Source organism: Apodemus sylvaticus, chromosome 14 (genome assembly GCF_947179515.1).
Source record: "Apodemus sylvaticus chromosome 14, mApoSyl1.1, whole genome shotgun sequence".
In the NCBI taxonomy this organism is placed as follows: Eukaryota; Metazoa; Chordata; class Mammalia; order Rodentia; family Muridae; genus Apodemus; species Apodemus sylvaticus.
The window spans coordinates 7,766,909-7,786,043 of NC_067485.1; the positions used below are offsets into that span (position 1 = coordinate 7,766,909).

The following is a 19,135-nucleotide window of genomic DNA, read 5'->3' on the forward strand; positions in this document are numbered from 1 at the left end:
TATGGAGAACATTCTCTCATCTCTGAGTGGCCTCTCTAAGACATGGCTGACCCTTGGCTCAGCTTCCTACCACATAGACCTCAACCACACTCTTCTGAGTGGACTGGGGCTGCTGCTTCTGTACATCTGGTACCTGATATGGAGACTGCTTATACAGACGTTGCGGAGAAAGAAAAATGCCCCAAAGGTAAGGAAGTGTGGTGAGTTCCCAAGAGAGACTCTTTGTTGCTGGGCTGTAGTTCTGTTGTCTGGCTGTAGGATGAGCTTGGCTGTCAGAGGGATGATGTCTGAGATGAATGAGGAGAGAGGGGAAGGGAGGGGAGGGGAGAGGAGAGGAGAGGAAAAGGGGAGGGAATGGGGAGGAGATGGGAGGGGAAGGCAAAGGAGAGGAGAGGGGAGGGGAAGGGAGGGAAGGGGAGGAGGGACAAGAGGAGAGGGGAGGAGAGGAGGGAGAAGAGGAGAGGAGAGAAAAGGGAGGTGGGAGCAGAGAGGAGAGGAGAGGGAAGGGGACAGGAGGGGGAGAGGGGAGCAGAGAGGAGGAGAGGAGAGGGAAGGGGACAGGAGGGGGAGAGGGGAGCAGAGAGGAGGAGAGGAGAGGGAAGGAGACAAGACGGGGAGGGAAGGGGAGGAGGGAGAAGAGGAGAGGAGAGAAAAGAAGAGGGGATAGGGAGGAGGGACAAGAAGAGAGGGGAGGAGAGGAGGGAGGAGAAGAGGAGAGGAGAGAAAAGGGGAGGGAGGAAGAGAGGGATAAGAAGGGAAAAATGAGAGAGGAGGGGTAGAAAAGAGAGGGAATAGCAGGAGAGGAGAAGGGAGGGGAAAGGAGAGGGGAGAGGAGAGGAGGGGAGGGGGAGTAGGAGAGGGGAGGGGACAGGAGGGGGGAGGGAAGGGGAGAGGAGGAGAGGAGAGCTATGAGAAGGATCAGGGAGACTGATTCCCACCTGGAGCCCACAGTCACCTTCCCATCTGTGTGTGACTGAAGTTTCCGGGACAAAGTAGGAAACTGGTCCTAGTGTCTTGGCTCCAGCCTTTGGGCTCTGGGGATGAGACCAGCCTCTCCTGACAGTGCATCCCGTGATCCACTCCCCATCACGCGTCCCTCCCCCACCCTCCTCCAGGACGAACTGGTCAGGATCACAGTGCTGCGTGTTGGTGGCCTCTGATTCAAGCCTGGTGTGTGGTCTTTAGCTTCACACATAGCCCTGGAGAGAGCAGAGATATAAATGCTGACCTCAGATTCTGTGCTATCAAGAGGACCACCCCCTCCCCCAGTGCGGACTTCATAATGTTCTCCTCTACTTTCCTAGAGAGAAAAACAGTAAAAAAATAAGCGATTACTTCTAAAGTTAGTAAAACGAATGCATAAATCTCATTTATTCAATAGACTTCAGGATTTTGTGAACATATATCAAAGAGGCGCAGTACAAGGAAGTCTTCTGTGCTCACTGCGTTTCTCTCTTCTTTACAGCGACAGAACAGCATTAGACGCCATAAAAGGAAAGCCTTTAAACGTAGGTGTCTAGCTCCTAACTTCACCATCCCAGTGTCCCCCTGCTGTCCTTTCTCTGAAGTTTCAGGTCGGTGATACAAAGATGAAGACAGCACTCCTGAGACTGATTCACAAGATCAATCTAAGATAGAGCTATTCCCCCGTGCTTGAAGCAGTGGCCACAGCATCTGAGGACTGTCATGGGCAGTGGGCCCAGATCCTCAGGACAGCCTTGGTGACGGGCATGGCCCCTCGGGGATCTCCTGAGATGTAGGGGGGGAGGGGTACTGGCTGCCCTGAAGCACAGCTTAAGTCTCCTTCACTGTGTCCCTTGTTTCCTTCCTGGGAGCTGACAGGCATGAGAAAACCCCTGCGAGTGTCTCCTGCAGTGGTTTTGAGAGGCACTCAGGAGAACACAGGGGGCCGGATTAGCAAAAGAGCTTGTGAGCATTCTGCGTGTCCCCACAGAGCGCTAGTCACTGCTGCAGGGTCTCCTACCTACTTCTCTTTCTTTTTGAAAGATCTAGATATTTAGTGAATGTGATGGCTTTTTTCCTTGCACGTATATCTGTGTACCACATCCCTTAGAGGTCGTAAGAGGGCATCCACTGTCCTGTCGTTGGACCCAAAGCCAACACGTGGGTTCCGACAACTGAACCCAAGTCCTCTAGAAGAATCCCAAGTGCTTTTAACCACTGAGCCATCTCTCCAGCCCCTTGAATGTTTTCCCCGGAAGGCCCGCCACATGCCCCTCCCACCACATGCCCCTCCCACCACATGCCCCTCCCACCACATGCCCCTCCCACCACATGCCCCTCCCACCACATGCCCCTCCCACCACATGCCCCTCCCACCACATGCCCCTCCCACCACATGCCCCTCCCACCACATGCCCCTCCCACCACATGCCCCTCCCACCACATGCCCCTCCCATGTCTACCCTTTTTCTGCAGTATGCATGTTCTTCTTTTTCCAGGTAAGAGAACTAGCCAGAAAGACCCCGAGGAAGGAAGGAAGCTGCAGACAATCTTGCAAAGGTGACTGATTGATTCCCCTCCTGTCCTGGTCCCTTCTCCCAGCTCTCTACCCTGGCCCGCAAGCTTTCTTATTCACATGTTCAACTTAGCTAAAATGCTGACCTTTCTGTCTCCTCACAGCCCGGGCAAGCCGTATGATCCCACAGGCTTTCGGCAACTGCTATGTCCAGATCCCCTCTGTAACGTATGTAACAAAGCGAGTACTCAGGTCAGCCACCTGCTCTCTCAGGCTGCCCCGGAAGACGGTGCTGCCTCGGTGTCCTCTTTGCCTTCTAAGGCTCCTGTGACAGAGGCTCTACCCTCTGGCCGACCAGGACATCCAGCTCCAGAAGCTCCTCCCTGCACCTCCCCCTCCATCTTCTCACCGAACCGAATCATTCCTTTGGATGGTGTATCTCCTCCCATACCACTCAGCGCCTCTCTGTCACCACAAGACACTGCTCCCTTAAACCCTGCAGTGTTATTGGCCCAAACCCCACGCAGAACACTGGCCTCTTCTCCACATCTAGCTCCAAATGCCACTCAGGAAGCACAGTTAGCTCTCCAAGCAGAAGTTCCCCAGTCTCCTGTGGAGAGCCCTAGGAAGCGGTCCCCCAAAGTCTCAACAGCCAAAAGCACTGCCTATCAGCCAGCATCCTCCCGGCCACGGTTCAGTGCTGAAGACCAGCCCCTGTCAAATCTGGCACAGCTGCCTCTAGAATCATATGCTACTCAAAGCTCAGACCAGAGACTCACAAAGGCCCATGCTGAGGAGCCTGGAGACCATCCGTCTCCCAGCCCTGATGTCTTAGCACTCTTCAAGAAGCAAGAGAAAGGGAACGCTGATGTCACTGCATATAAATTTAAAAAGGAGAAAACAGTGTCTTTTTTAATGCCACCAAACACTTTAGCGGAGAGCTCAGCATCAAGGGCTGCTCTAGAGAACTCAGAAGTCTCTAACCTTTCAGGTAGTGAAAAGGGAAAGCCAGGGAGCCCTCCCCTACAGCAGCCGCCCTCTCATCCGAAGAACCCTGGAGACCAGTCAGAGAACAAAGACGTCCGGCTCTTCTGGGGTCTCCCTTCTCTTCACAGTGAGTCCTTAAAACATGAGGCTGACAATTCAGGTAACAGTTACCCAGGAAGGGACTCTTTCAACAAAATGGCTAAGGCCTCCACAGGCAGTGATGCGTCCAGCCTTCCTTACCCCACCCCTCTGCCCTTGCCTGAGAGTGACCAACAGGGGCAAATCCTACCTCAGTCTCAGATCAAGCCCAACTCCCTTGCCAACTATAAGGCCCAGACTCAACCCCTAATCCAATTCCTGCCAGCTTCTCAATCCCAGCTTAGGATATGTGGAGTGCGTTTTCATAGCCTAAAAGATGAGGCACAGCCTCTGACCCCAAGTGAAATTCAACAGCTGGAATACAACCTATTACAAAAAGCACTGCAAAATTTCTTGGGTTTACCCACTCTAATCCAAAGATTCCAAGAAGGCTTCTTTCCCCGACCTCCTAAAATCTCCTCAACCAGAAGTTCATTCAAGGGCCACGCTCCCAAGACAATCCTTCCTGGAGACTTCCCTCTCAGCCATCCACTCGAGAGGAAACTAGAACACCATCTTCGAAAGAGACTCATCCAACGCCGCTGGGGCTTGCCCCACAGGATCCGTGATTCCCTGTCATTCATGAGTCCGCACTCAGAAATCCCTGAGGTCCCCATGCCAAGAAGCACCCACGGACTCTCTTGGCTCTCTCTCTATAAGTTCAATGCCAACAGAAACCTACCAAGCTTTGGGGTAAGCCAATTGGGAAGCTTCTATAGAAAGCCCTTAGAGATTCACCTTCTAAAGGAGAAACACAGCAAAGTTCAGAGACAATGTCCAGAGATAGACCAAGGAGATCACTTACAGGGTAACTCCAGGGGAGCTACAAAGAGCAGTGTACATTCTAATTCTGAGACAGATCCAGAACTTCAGCCAGGAAATATGTCTGGGAAGTTTTCAAAGGATTCATGGGTCCAGGGGTGCCTCGGGAAAGAATGTGAAACTTTCCTGCAGGAATATCCTGGCAAGAACACTGAAGAGATCAGTGGGGGTGAGATGCTTCCTGCTGTGGGCGGGTCAGGGCACTCTATGAACACTGCGCAGCCTCCAGCTGAGACCTCCCCCAGACAAATGGCGCCTTCAGCAGGTGAAGAAGATGCACTGACAAAGCACCCACATAACTTGGTGATAAGTGATAGCAAAGAGAAGATGCTGGAAAAACACATAACAGCCTTCGGCAGGAGGATGGCGTTTGACCTTCCACAAAGAGTTGAGGAGTCCTTAGAGTCCTACTTGACAAAAGCAGAGCCGTCTCACCCTTTCCCTCAGCAACACGTTCCCGGAGCAGACTCTGACAAGCCCTCCAAGCTCCTCCAGAGAAACACTACTGGAGATAGAACAGGGACAGTGCATTCAGTCCCCACCCAACAGAGGCCTCTCCCTGCTACCTCGCCTGTGGGCCACAGCCAGCCAGCCTCTGAGAACAAGAAGGTATGTGTAGATAAAGACCTCAGCACAGCCCCAAGGGGCAGAGAGCCGCCCCAGCGCTGGACAGACAGTATGGCAGACAAAGGCGTCCTGCAACAGTCTGGATCAGACAACAGACCTGGCCCAGAGCTGCCCATGAGCCCAGGTGGGCCAACGCATGAGAGCCTGGCTTCCAGCACCCACACCCAGGGGTCTCAGGGAGAAAGGGAGAGCTGGGAGGACGGCTCCGTGGCTGAGGGGTCCACGCAGCGACACGAGGGAGAGCAACTCCCTGGTCCTCACCCACAGTCCACTCAGATTGTGAAAGGCACCCAAGGCCTGTGCTCCCCAGGGAGCCATGTGACTGCATCTCAGTCCCTGCAGGGAATGCCAGTTCCCCACAGCTCTGAGACCCCTGACTCTAAAAGTCAGGTGTCCACAGAAGTCCTGGCGAACTCAGAGGGTGGGACACACATTCAAGTGCCTGCCACGCCCTTGGCCCCAGAAGAAATGACTTCCAAGCCCCAGGGCCCCTCCAGTGGGGACATGACAGTTTCTCAGGTGCTGCATGTGCACTTGCCCACTGTGGGCATCAGCATGGAGTCACCGCAGGGTCCCTGGGTCCCTGCATATGTCTCAGGCAAGAGGAAGAACAAAGACTGTCCCCCAGGCTCCAGAGCATTGCCCCCACTGGCAACTGAAGCTGGGAAGCTCGGTGGGGGGGATGCAGGCTTGGGGACATCCCAGAGCAGAGGGAAGGGACACTGTGTTCAGCCCAGGGCATCAGAAGAAACACAAGGACACACATCTTCCCCAGCACTGACACCTAGGAGTCAGCCTCTGGAAAATCAGCTCACCAGCCAGGTGAAGGGCTTCTGGCAGAGGCTGTCCCCTGGGAGAAAACACAAAGGACAGGAAAAGTCCCTGGCCAGGGGCTGCTCCCCACTGACATCTGTGAAGGGCACAAGCCTCACCAAAGGGAGATGTGAGCTTTGTGGGAACACGGAATCTCAGAAATGTGGGAGAGAGCCTGGGACGGTCCTGAGGAGACAGCTGGGGTACAGGCACGGGACAGTCATTCCCTGCCCCCAGGCACCCGTGTCTCCCCTCGGGTCTGAGAAGGCTCAGCAGGAGGTGCAACTGCAGGCTCAGACAGAGCCTGTGCAGAGGCTGCCCCACTTGTGCTGCAAAGCTTCCTGCTCTCAAGTGCAAAGGGCTGAGTCCTGCAGCCCAGGACAGGGGCAGACAGCCCCTGAGGGGTGTGGCACTACAGGAAAAGCTAAGAGGGTGGAGTCCTCCCCTGTGCATGCTTCCCCACCGAAGTCCTATCTGCAGGAATCACGCTGGCTAGGAGCCTCTGGCCGCCCTTCTCTGTGTTGAAGGCACTGTTGGGAGATTTGTGTCCATTACCAAACAAACAAACAAAAAAAAAAGGAAAAAGAAAAAGATTTTCAAGGGCATATGTTTTTACTGACAATAGTCTTATTTCTTTGCTAATAAATTTTCTATAAATTTTTCTGTATGTGTGTGTGTGTGTGAGAGAGAGAGAGAGAGAGAAGAGAGACAGACAGACAGAGACAGAAACAGAGGCAGAGACAGAGCCCAGGGGTGCCAGATGATTTAGACAACAAGCCTACGGTTAACAAACAGGACACTAGAGACTCCCATGGGTCTTATTGAAAGCAGGATTCGCCCCCTAGTGTTTTATGATGCTGTATACTTCCTATGTCTTACTGTAACCTCAACAATAGTTATGACTGACCACACCCTCCCCCTATTGTTCCATATTCTTGGAAATGGTGGTTTTTGTATGAGGTCGTTCCATATTTGTGTATGAGGTTATCCTTGCCTGACCGGGACACACAGTGACTCCGTCCACATTTTTGGGATAGCTGTTAATGATCTAAGATGTACATTGTAGCTGTTCGTCTGGTCCTGAGTCGACTTCTGTACAGTGGTAGAAGTTGAACAGGAGGCAGCACCGACTGTCTGCTGCACACTCACTGGTGAGACACACCCTCCCGAATAGCTCACCGTGGCAACTCCTTCCCTTTCCCACTTATCTCTTGAGGCTGTATAGAAAATAGTTCTTTTTGTTTATTTTGTTTTTAGTAAAGCTTAAAATCTTGGTTCTTATTGTGGTACAAACCCAAAATAAGAACAATTTTTAGACATTGGAGTTCATTGGAATAAGGCTGTACTTCAATGTCCCTCTTATCACGGAAGGTAGTTCTTTCAGTCAAACTGTGAGGCTGCCTTCAGCGGGAGGAAGGGGGGGGCGGGGCGCCCAGCTCATTTTCACACTGATAAAGCACCACAAGCGAGGGAGTGTGTGTGAGTGTGACGTGTGTGAGATGTAGAGGTGACCTCACCCCATGATCCCAACAGCACAACTGCCTGATCCAGCTCGTTGGCGTTCTCTCGAGGCCGCAAAGGGTACCACAGAGCTTTCTGATGTCAACGTATGAGCATCACTAGCTAGATCAGCCTGCGCCAGGCACAAAGTCCTTATTTCAGGGAAGGGGATAAAATGGCTGCCGTCCATTCTGCATGAGGATGCATATTCAGTGTGTGCACTGCACATGATGACCTGCAGGGAGCCACAGAACTCCCCTGTTTCACTTGAAGTTCAAGTCTCTCTAGTGAAGCGAACACAGATTCCGTGGGTTAACATGTTCTTCTCAGGCTGGAGAGATGGCTCTGTGGTTAAGAGCACTGACTGCTCTTCCAAAGGTCCTGAGTTCAAATCCCAGTGACCATATGGTGGCTCACAACCATCAGTAATGAGATCTGACGCCCTCTTCTGGTCTGTCTGAAGACAGTGACAGTGTACTTATGTATAATAATAAATAAACAAAACAAAACATGTTCTTCTCACCAAAATTCCACAAAATTCTGCCTTTTTACACACAGGCCTCAAGGGAAGAAGGAGACAAAATGCCAGGCAAGATGCTTAGGACTTGTGTGTATTTCCAGGTTGGAGGTGTCTTGCGGGTGTCAAAACTACTATTTCCACCCCTGCTACAGTCTATTGTCTCTTCATGTCCGCCTTCCAGGTTATGTCACCAACCATTGCGGGGACAGAGTCACAGGGCATCAGGAAAAGTGCTGAGTAGGTGGAGACTCCAGAGGGGACAGAGCTGCAGAACACATGTAAGACCCACTTATCCATGTAGCCAGTCGAGCCAATGACTCTCCCTGCTCCCCCTCTGACATCTGTCATCCGGCGGTCTGTCACTGGTGCTAACAGTCATGCTCTGGTCTTGAGAGGTCACCAGAACCTGTGTCCTTTCAGAGATCCGGGCCTTTGACTTCTTCCTGTATGTCCTACATATGCCCACCCGGGGTTAAATCCTTTCAAATCCATCTCAGTGATATTTCTACTTCCTGTTCTAACCACCAGGCTTTCAGCCCCATTTCCTTCCCCTCAAATAAGGCCTTAAGAGATTTCAGGCAGTAAACTTTAACCCAGCAGCCTCTGTTCCTTTTGGAAGAAGGCCAGTAAAAACTCAGGATTTGGTGTCACCCAGAGATGTAAGGAAATCATTCTGACAGGAAACTAGAGCAAGCTCCCATTTCTCTGTAAGGGAAGAACCCACTGAAGTCTGTTTCTTCTTTCAGAAAAGACACAGGGCAGAGTTTGGTTTTTTGTTGTTTTTTGTTTGTTTGTTTTGGGTTTTGCTTTTTGGGTTTTTGAGACAGGGTTTCTCTGTGTAGCCGTGGCTGTCCTGGAGCTCACTCTGTAGACCAGGCTGGCCACGAACTCAAAAATCTGCCTGCCTCTGCCTCCCAAGTGCTGGGATTAAAGGAGTGCGCCACCACTGCCCGATTCAGGGCAGAGTTATTGGTGCTTTTCTTTTCTTTTCTTTTCTTTTCTTTTCTTTTCTTTTCTTTTCTTTTCTTTTCTTTTGTGTGTGTGTATGTGGTGGGGGCAGGGGGATAAAATTCCTACTTATTCCAAAGTTCAGGACTGGAGTGGAGGGATGGCTCAGCAGTTAAGAATGGCTAAGAGCACTGACTGTTCTTCCAAAGGTCCTGAGTTCAACTTCCAGCAACCACATGGTGGCTCATGACCATCTGTAATGGGAGCCAATGCCCTCTGCTGGTGTGTCTGAAAACAGTGTACTCATATAAAATAAGTAAATCTTTAAAAAGACAAAACAAAACAAAAAACAAAGGCTACACACACACTCATATGTATTTATATATACATATAATCATATACATACACACATATAGGGATATATATATATATATGATATATATATATCATATATATATATATATATCAAGAAGGGGAGCTTGTGTTGTGTGCCTTGTGAGGCCTATGACCTTACAGAAGCCTTTGACAGACTAGAGGAGACAGCAGGGTATATGAGCAGGAAGCCGGTTCACTTGGGTGAAATCAGAATGAGGAGAATCTACAGAAATGAAGAGAGCCCGACCAAGAGCCATCTCCCAACCCTTAGGCTATCCATGCCTCAAAGCCAGGAGGAGGTCAGGTCCTGTACCCACAAGTGACAGCCCACCGTCCCGAGTCAGAGTTGTCCAAGGGCTAGATGGACCAGAGAGGATCAAACCTGCATAGAAGTTGTAGACTTCAAGAAACATCCTTCCGGGCAGTGGTGGCGCACACCTTTGATCCCAGCACTTGGGAGGCAGAGGCAGGTGGATTTCTGAGTTCGAGGCCAGCCTGATCTAGAGAGTGAGTTCCAGGACAGCTAGAGCTACACAGAGAAACCCTCTCAAAAAGTAAAAATAAAAAATAAAAAAATAAACATCTTGATTCTAAAATACCCCCCTTCTCCTACCCCCAAGAACTACGGGTCTTACCTAGGCCTGCCTATAGTTGACTGTGTTGGGTGTCTCCATGTTTCCAAAAGAGAATCTGTCATGACAGAGGTGACATGGCTGCAGACATCAGATGTGACGGCAGGAACAGAAAGCCAAGAACTCTTATCTTCACGTGCAGACTTGAGAGCAAAGCAGGTATTTCTAGTATGTTTCTAGTATGTTTTACTGCATTTTGTAAAGCAGAACACAGTTTAAACATTCTACAGTCAGGCAAGTAACGATGGACAAGATGTTACTGAAAATGATCTGCTGACCTCTGGGCCAGTTGGTTTTTTGTCAATCAATACAAAATGAACATATCCTAGAAGAAAGAATTTTAATTGAGAAAATGCCTCATTAAGTAGGGCTTGTATCACCAGGCGGTGGTGGTGCACGCCTGTAATCCCAGCACTTTGGAAGGCAGAGGCAGGTGGATTTCTGAGTTTGAGGCCAACCTGGTCTACAGAGTGAGTTCCAGGATAGCCAGGGCTATACAGAGAAACCCTGTCTCAAAAAAACAAACAACAACAAAAACAAAAAACAACAAACAAACGAACAAAAACAAAAATGGGGGGGGGGCTTGTATCTAGATGTAGGAGTACCTGGTTCTGTGTGGATGGCCACTCCTGGCCAAGCGCTCCTGGATGGTACATGAAGGCAGGTTAGCAAGGCACGGGCAGCAAACCATCATGTGGTGCTTCTTTATGGCCTCTGATTCAGTTCCGCATGGAGTTGCTGTCCCTACTTCAGTAATGGACTATAACCTATAAGATGGAGTAAATGCTTTTGTGGTGGTTTATATATGCTTGGCACAGGGCATGGCACTATTAGGAGGTTGGAGTAGTCTGTCACTGTGGGCGTGGGCTCTAAGACCCTCGTCCTAGCTGCCTGGAAGTCAGTCTTCCACTAGCAGCCTTCAGATGAAGATGTAGAGCTCTCAGCTCTGCCTGCAGCATGCCTGCCTGGACGCTGCCATGTTCCCGCCTTGATGACTGAAGCTCTAACCTGTAAGCCAGCCCCAATTAAAGGCTGTCCTTTATAGACTTGCCTTGGTTATGGTGTCTATTCACAGCAGTAAAACGCTAAGACACCTTTCTTCCCCAGCCTGTTTTGGTCGTGATGCTTTATCAAAGCAACAGAAACTATAAGACACTCTATACCCGGCATGCGGGACGGATCCTCTGTGGACACAGTAAGTCATGCATCCGGGTCCAGAACTCTGGGCCTGGCTCACTTCACCAACAGTCGGTAAATGATGTCTGTGGCAGACACGAAAACCCAGATACCTTTCCTACACAAGGTTAGTTGAACAAATCAAACCTTCTCAGGAAGGTGGGCAGCCATGAAGGAGTGAGACCTTTAGCTAAGGACCTGGAAGATCTTCAGGCTGAATTATCAGAGTAAAACCGAAGTGTAACCACAGCATGTACTGCACACTGAAATCTGCAGAAGCAAGAGAAACTCTTGGAACAAGCATTCTGCAGATGGTTCCCTGGGCAGAATTTCCTTGACATGGCTTAGGAAAGGAGGGATTTACACTGGCATCTAGCATGGGGACTCTCACAATATACTCAAGTCTCGTAACAAGTTGTTACACTGATTTTGCCAATGGAGAGACCAGAATGCAGCTACACAACTCACTCCCCCAGTTGCTCACTCTGCACGAGCTCTTCAAATCTATAGTGTCCCCTTTGCATGTTGACATAGAGGGAGAGCAGGCAGAGTCTACTGTGAAGAAGCTTACTGATTCTCAGGCTGGAGACCTGGCTCAGCAGCAGGTAAGAGCATTGACTGCTTTCCAGAAGGTCCTGAGTTCTAATCCCAGCAACCACATGGTGACTCACAACCATAATAGGTTCTGACACCCTCTTCTGGTGTCTGAAGACAGCTACAGTGTACTTATTTATAATAATAAATAAATCTTTGAGCTGGGGTGAGCGGGGCCAACCGGATCGAGGGAGGTTGACTGAGTGAGGGTGACCGGAATGAGCAGAAGTTCTAAATTCAATCCCCAGCAACCACATGTGAATAAATACATATATAAATAAATAATCTTTTTAAAAATGACTCCCCTACAATTCAGTGCTCTTGGAAGTGCTTTTCCACATCCCACTCTCCACCAAATCCCAGCCCCGCCCTCACTGTCCAACAGCCACTTCTGTGACCTGAAGGATTTCCAAATGTCACAATGAGCAGTGAGTGACTTAGTTACCTGTCCTGCACTAAAGCACTGTCATACTCCAGTCGGGCCTGGGGTCTACCAGGTGAACAGCACTCAACCTGGGACTTCAGAGACCACTGACAAAGGTGGACTGTGGGAACCCAAGCGTTAGCGCAGGGATAGACATTGTCATGGGGGCATTATGATAGAAGGTGACAGTGGTGAACTAGCCCGACTGTGCTTGTCAGGAGGCATGAGAAAGAGGCAGGAGCTCAAAGCTACATGGTGACAGGTGTTCATTCCATCCACAGGGACGGGGACACGATCCCTCCTCTGAGGCTGCTTCGAGAAAGTAGAATCCAGCCGGCACGGCTGAGCCTCTACTCTGTCGCCACCGCCAGCCCCGCCTTAGCTCCTCAGCCCCCTGGGCCTCCATCTTTCCCATCTCTGTTCCTCCAGATACTTAGGCGTGACTTGGTCTACTCCCATTGCCTGGGGTCCTCCTTCCCCCATATCCATCATGGAGGGTCTCTAGCCTAGTGACCAGAGAAGCTGCAAAGGGAAGACAGCGACACGGCAGCGATTCCGCTTGTGTTTTCCAGAGCTAGAGCTCCTGAGCAAGTGTCCTCCTTTGCACCACGATGGAATAAGACTTGTGAATGATGAAAAGAAGTGTAAGGTCAAACTGGGTGCCAACCTACGCTGCAGGAACGAACTCTCCCTGCCACAGCAGGCCTGGCAATCCTTAAGGACACCACCACCCATCCAGCCAAGAAGTCCCTAAGCAGGTACAGTCCCTGAGGTCCACCCAGGAAGCTTGGCATCCCAATAGTAAGCAGACTGTTCCCATATACACTCTCTCTCCTGCTGCTGCTGCTTCTGCTGCTCCTCCTTCTCCTCTTCCTCCTCCTTCTCCTCCTCTTCCTTGTCCTCCTCCTTCTCCCCCTCTTCCTTCTCCTCCTCCTCCTCTTCCTTCTCCTCCTCCTCTTCCTTCTCCTCCTCCTCCTCTTCCTTCTCTTCCTCTTCCTTCTCCTCCTCCGCTCTCCATTCTCCTACTTTTCTTTAAATGGGTTTACTGTGTATACCAGGATAGCCTGTACCTTTCTGTCTGTGCTTTCCAAACGCTGTGGCAGTAGATGTGTACCACCATGCCCAGCTACTCATGGCAGTTTTAATTAACTTATTTGCATCACAGCGATTGAATCTAAGACCATCATGCATTGCTAGGCACAGGCACAAGCTTTATCCCAGAGCCATACCCCCAGATCTACACAAGTCCTGCAGCATGAGATTTGACCGTTTCTGATTCATCCTCTTCTCTCCTACCACAACTCCTGCCCCCCAAACCAGACAATGTCCTCTCTTCCTTTCCTTGTCCACACCCTGCCTCGTGTTTCAGACTGTCAGAAACTTACATAGGCACACCTTACTATGGTGGACAGCACACAGGCCCAAATCTGCACACTGGCCCCATGATGCTAGGTTTGTCTAAAAGCTCTTCCGTCACTTGCCAGTCCTTTGCTTGCTGCACATATTTTCTCTTCTATAGAAAATACATCACTGGCTTTATGTCCTATGCAGATGGACTCATACTGTGCAGCTAGCATTAGGGTTTGGACTCTAAATCTCATCAGCACTTTCCCCCTATGTCAGAGTGTTCCTTCAGCATGGAGTTAGAGCCTGTCTCAGAACCAGCAGGCTTCACCAACTCCATCAGGACCACCAGTGGTACCACAGGCCTCGCCCTGCTCCCCATGGCCTCTGACTCCTTATTGTGGAGTCTGCTTCTATTTATCACTACATGATAATCTCCCCCAGTGTAGGGTTCAGCGGGTGATGCTGCCTCTGCTTGGCCTCAGCTTGGATGGCTCTAGTCATCCGGGGGCAGGTCTGAAGCTCTTCACCGAGTCCGCTTTCTGGCACATCTACTGGTTCATGCAGGCTTCTGGTCCCACCTGGACTCTCATGAAGAAAAACCATCTCTGCATGGAGGCACAGGCTTCTGAAAATGTGGATAAAAGCCCAGAAAGCCCCTACAGGCACAAACAACACCATTTACACCATGTCACTCAAACTGCGCCACCTGTTAGCAGTGGACGCCACTCAGAAGACCCACACAAGTCAGATGTGGGCGTGTACGTAACTTACTGATGCAGGAACTGTGTGAATTCTGTGGCTGTTTCAATTCCACCAATGAAACAGAGTTTCTTTTTCCTTTTTTCTTTTCTTTTTCTTTTTCTTTTCCTTTTTTTTTTTTTTTTTTGATTTGGTTTTTTCGAGACAGGGTTTTTCTGTACAGTCCTGGCTGTCCTGGAACTCACTCTGTAGACCAGGCTGGCCTGGAACTCAGAAATCCGCCTGTCTCTACCTCCCAGAGTGCTGGGATTACAGATGTGTGCTACCACCGCCCAGCTAGAGTTTCTTTTTCTTTTCTGTTATTGTTGTTATTGGCTTTTTGTTCTCTCTCTCTCCTAGATGAATACTTTTTCTGGTTAAGGAGGCAAATGAGTCTTTTCCTTGGGTGAAGTATAATCAATCAAAACATTAGGCAAGAAAATAAAGCCATCCATGCAGTGTACTTTGGGCTAAGAATAAAGCTTAGTGTATTTTTCGTATGAGAATTTGGAGTGCTAAGACAAAGATGGCTAGTTGAAACATGATTAACTTGACTAATGTAGACCAGTAAGAAAACAAACTAAGCATAAAATGGTATGACTTTAAAAATGTCCTGTCCACCACATCCAGAAGATGTTGCTAAGCGACAGACACCGCAGCTCGACTTCCCCTTTCAATTTGCCTGACTTTTGACCTTTGGTTTTGACCTTCTCCTTTTTTCCATTTACAGGGGCGTGGAGATTGAGATCTTAGCACAATGTCCTCCAGACGTAACACTTTGACTCGAGGCAGCAGAGGATCATTGTATCACCACCACCGGTGTTCGGTATGAATTTAGAAGCCATGATACCGCACACAGGCAACTTATATTAAAGAACCACATGAGATCAAATTATGAATACACACAGATGTGCCTGGGTATTGCCTGGGGCACCGGAGTTTCATTTCAGTGACTTCATCTGAAAACAGGAACACCTTTTATGCGCATGGGTGGCATGTCTTATGGGCACCACGTGTGTACCTGGTGCCTAAAGAGGCCAGAAGAGGGCGTCAGATCCCCTGGAACTGGAGTGGCAGATGGTTGTGAGCCACCATGTGGGTGCTGGGAATCAAACCTAGGTCTTCTGTAAGAACTGCCAGGACTCTTAACCACTAAACCACTCTCCAGCCCCCTGGACATTTTGTTTTGTTTTGTTAGCACAAGACATAGCTGTTCAAGGGCAGAACAGCACCAGGTTAAGCTGTTTTCCTAATGGAAACCTTCTCTGAAGAGAGACATGTTCTGGTTTTAGCTTACTCGGTTATTTCCTTGCAATAAAGTGACTGAGAGGGAAAGGAGGCCCGGGGCGTGGCCCCAGCAGGGGGTTATTTGCTTTAATTTGTCCTTTTCATTCTTTGTCTTTCATCTCTGGGGATCGACTCCAGGTCACGCACATGACAGGCAAGCCCTTTACCACTCAGTAGCACCTCAAGGGAGAGGACCCAGACTTGGGGTGTGACCTGAGAGAGTGGACTACCTGGCTTTCTAACACGATTGCCCACAGACACCTTTCAGGAATCACCCGATCTGTAGACAGAAACTCGAAAGAGTAAGGTTTTATTCCTTCTACACAGAACTTCAGGTGGGGAGGCATTCTATGAGGAATCGCTTATAGTTTTGTTCTGCCAGCAACTCTTCCCAAACATTCAATAACTTGAGCCACCTTGTGCTGGGAATCGAACTCAGGACCTCTGGAAGAACAGCCAGTGCTCTTAACGGCTGAGCCATCTCACCAACCTCACAGCATTCAATAACATAACCATTTACTTAAGAAAACATTCTGACAACTTTCTTTCTTCTTTCTTTCTTTTTTAATTTTTTAAAAAAGATTTATTTATTTATTTTATCTATATGAGTACACTGTAGTTGTCTTCAGACACACCAGAAGAGGGTGTCAGATCACATTGCAGATGGTTGTAAGTTACCATGTAGTTGATGGGAATTGAACTCAGGACCTTTGGAAGAGCAGTCAGTGCTCTTAACCACCGAGCCATCTCTCCAGCCCAACAACTTACTTTTTTTTAGCAATGGGCTTAAAGGATGGCCCTTACATCTGTCTTTTGAACGATGCACCCACCATTCTGCCTCATGCTCTCTGCTGCGTGCGTTCTGCTACTGACACGGTCTACCAAGAGAACGATACCTTGCAAAGAGGAATGATCCTGTTGAGATAGATTACTGTGTGTGTTCATTGGTCTCATGACTTCCATTCCTTCTCTCACCTCCCCGCCCGCCCCTCCCCTCCACAGCTGCCAGACTTGTATGCATCTCTTCAGAATTTTAATAATGAGAACAAGAAATCTAATCTCCAAAAAGTCTGTGCCACATCATTTCAGGAAGCTCAGGAAACCCTTGAGAAGACCTTATATGGCTCAGCACTGGACAAAGAGGACACTGTGAGAGGCAATGAGGCTCTCCCTGTCATACAGACCCAGGTTAAGAATGAGGAGCAGAAGTCACCATCTATGTCAGATCTACTTCACCAAAGTTTGTTAATGGGCTACACCGTCCCGCTGGAACAGGTATACAGCTCCCAGCAGAGGCTGACCCAGGCTGGTATCCCTCCTCCTCCGCTCACCTTTCCTTACGGTTTAAGGCACGAGGTGCCCATAGTTGCTCCAACACACCACTTCAGGAAAAGGATTCAAAGCACCACATTCCGCAAACTTCTCCTGTCTTCCGTTACCCCAGGCAGGCTGTTCTTTGAAGAAAAATCAGTAAGCCATGTCTCCACAGACCCAGGTAATAGAAGAGGCTCACCCGGGGGGAGGCAGGGAGGATGCAAGCCTCACTGAGAATTGCAGGCAGATCTCCAGAGAAGACTGTGTGAAGCACTGACCTGTGGCAATCTCTCACAGTCTAGGGTTTGTAGCTAATGGTGTTGCTGCCTATGGTGGCAATGAAATCAAGGAAAGCACTTTTGAATTTCCATCCTGTGAATGGTATATACCTACTCCAGGGGCCGAGGTAGGACGACCATTAGTTCAAAGCTATCATGGGCAATTTAGCCTGTGCAATTTATCTAGACCAAACCTGAGAGAGGGAGGGAGAAAGGGAGGAAGGGAGGGAAGGAGGGAGGAAGGGAAGAAGGGAGGGAGGGGAGGAGGAAGGGAGGGAGAGACAGAGAGATGCAGAGAGACACAGAGACACAGATGCAGAGAGACAGAGACACAGAGATGGGCAGGAGGCAGTTAATCATGATAGAGCACTTCTCTAGCATGAGTTCAATTCTGAGAACCACAAAAGAATACAATATGAGAATCCAGGGCCAAGACTCACATCCATGTCTGAGAGGTGACTGTGAACAGGACACTTGATAGCCCTGATGTTTTCTTCACCATCCTGAGAGCGGCTACTCAGAGCCCTGGACTTGAACGGCACCTGTCTTACACACTTGTGTTCCTAGTGTGGTCTCTGGTATTCCTCAGAAACTCTTAAAAAAAAAAAAGCAAAACAAACAAACAAAACAACAAACACACATAACAGGAATGAAGGAGCCTCGGCTCATTAGCAATGCATGCTGCCTGTGTGCTGTTGTGTGACTCTTTCAACACGTGATTCTTTCTAGGAAAGCAGTTCCTGGATCTGGCGGACCTCCAGTGGAGGTATTTCAAGGGGCTTGCGAGGTGGGGGAAAATGCCCAGGATGTTTTCCTTCATGGACATAGAATTCAACAGCGAGAAGAGATTTGTAGAGAGCCAGGGCATGCCTGGGTACATCTTCCCTCCTCTAGTTCGTAAGACTCTGGTGGTTTACCCTCAGGTCGAGTATGATAGCGAGGGACATTATTCTGTTAACTGGAAAACATAGTCCACTGAAATAGTCTGGATATGGATTGCTGCACTTGGGAATACTGAATGGATACCAGAGACAGAAAAGCACGCAGTCCATTTTTCCATGCAACGTCTGTGCAAAGCCTACATTAAAATGATTGTGTGGAGAAAAATGTTCACTTGATCTGCTAACATAGCCCCGGTTCACATGTGCGATGCTCATCTGAACAACAGTGAAGGGAATATTTGGTAGATACACAGAAATAGCTCTCCATCAAAAAAATGGATCTTTATGAAGCTTTCTTTCTTTGTTTCTTTCTTTTTGCCATCAATAAGAAATTTACTTACTGCGCTGGGCGGTGGTGGTGCATGCCTGTAATCCCAGCACTCTGGGAGGCAGAGGCAGGCGGATTTCTGAGTTCGAGGCCAGCCTGGTCTACAGAGTGAGCTCCAGGACAGCCAGGGCTATACAGAGAAACCATGTCTCGAAAAAAAACCAAAATCAAAAAAAAAAAAAATTTACTTATTTAAAAAAAATCTAATTGCTGGCATTGTCCAGAAAATTTCAGCAGGTTATAAAGTTGAACTGTTGAGACATGTTCACTGAAGAATTTTGCTTGCATTAATGCTTTATATCTTGCATTTATATTAAAATTCACACACAGATGAACGTGGAGAAGCTGTCAATACCTGATTCTGTCCCCTATGTTTCCACTCACGATCATATACCTTTGACCCAATGGAAAACATTTCTAGCATTCAGAACCACTGATAACAGGAAGAAGAGAGAGAAATTTTCCTTTTTTGTTTGTTTGTTTTTTTCGAGACAGGGTTTCTCTGTATAGCCCTGGCTGTCTTGGAACTCACTCTGTAGACCAGGCTGGCCTTGAACTCAGAAATCCGCCTGCCTCTGCCTCCCAAGTGCTGGGATTAAAGGCGTGCGCCACCACTGCCCGGCTCATAGTGGACTCTTAAGCATGTTCTCAGCGTTTGCGGTGTGCTAGCGGGATATCTTTTGGCATAATTCTTATATGTTTGGCACGGATAACACTCGGGTTGGTATCTCCAAAACGGCCAACCGGATAGGCCTCACTTGCCTCCTACAAAGTATCAATAGCTGCACTCTGGAAGCACAGATCTGTTATGAATTCCTGAGCAATTTTTCACAGCAGGAGCTGAAAGGGGAGCTTGTGAATCCAAAG

The 19,135-nt window shown here is 49.1% G+C and overlaps 2 protein-coding genes across 2 annotated transcripts; both read left to right on the forward strand.

Annotated features, from left to right (window-relative positions):
• Window position 1: 1 nt before the first annotated feature.
• On the forward strand, window positions 2-6,461 carry LOC127665045 (spermatogenesis-associated protein 31D1-like). Its single transcript, XM_052157425.1, has 4 exons — window positions 2-187; window positions 1,466-1,508; window positions 2,463-2,523; window positions 2,644-6,461. Exons 1-4 carry the CDS (start codon window positions 2-4, stop codon window positions 6,389-6,391), a joined length of 4,038 nt encoding a protein of 1,345 aa, XP_052013385.1. The 3' UTR covers window positions 6,392-6,461.
• An 8,416-nt stretch (window positions 6,462-14,877) lies between these two features.
• On the forward strand, window positions 14,878-17,970 carry C14H9orf153 (chromosome 14 C9orf153 homolog). Its single transcript, XM_052157636.1, has 3 exons — window positions 14,878-14,946; window positions 16,410-16,902; window positions 17,729-17,970. Exons 1-3 carry the CDS (start codon window positions 14,878-14,880, stop codon window positions 17,968-17,970), a joined length of 804 nt encoding a protein of 267 aa, XP_052013596.1.
• Window positions 17,971-19,135: the final 1,165 nt, after the last annotated feature.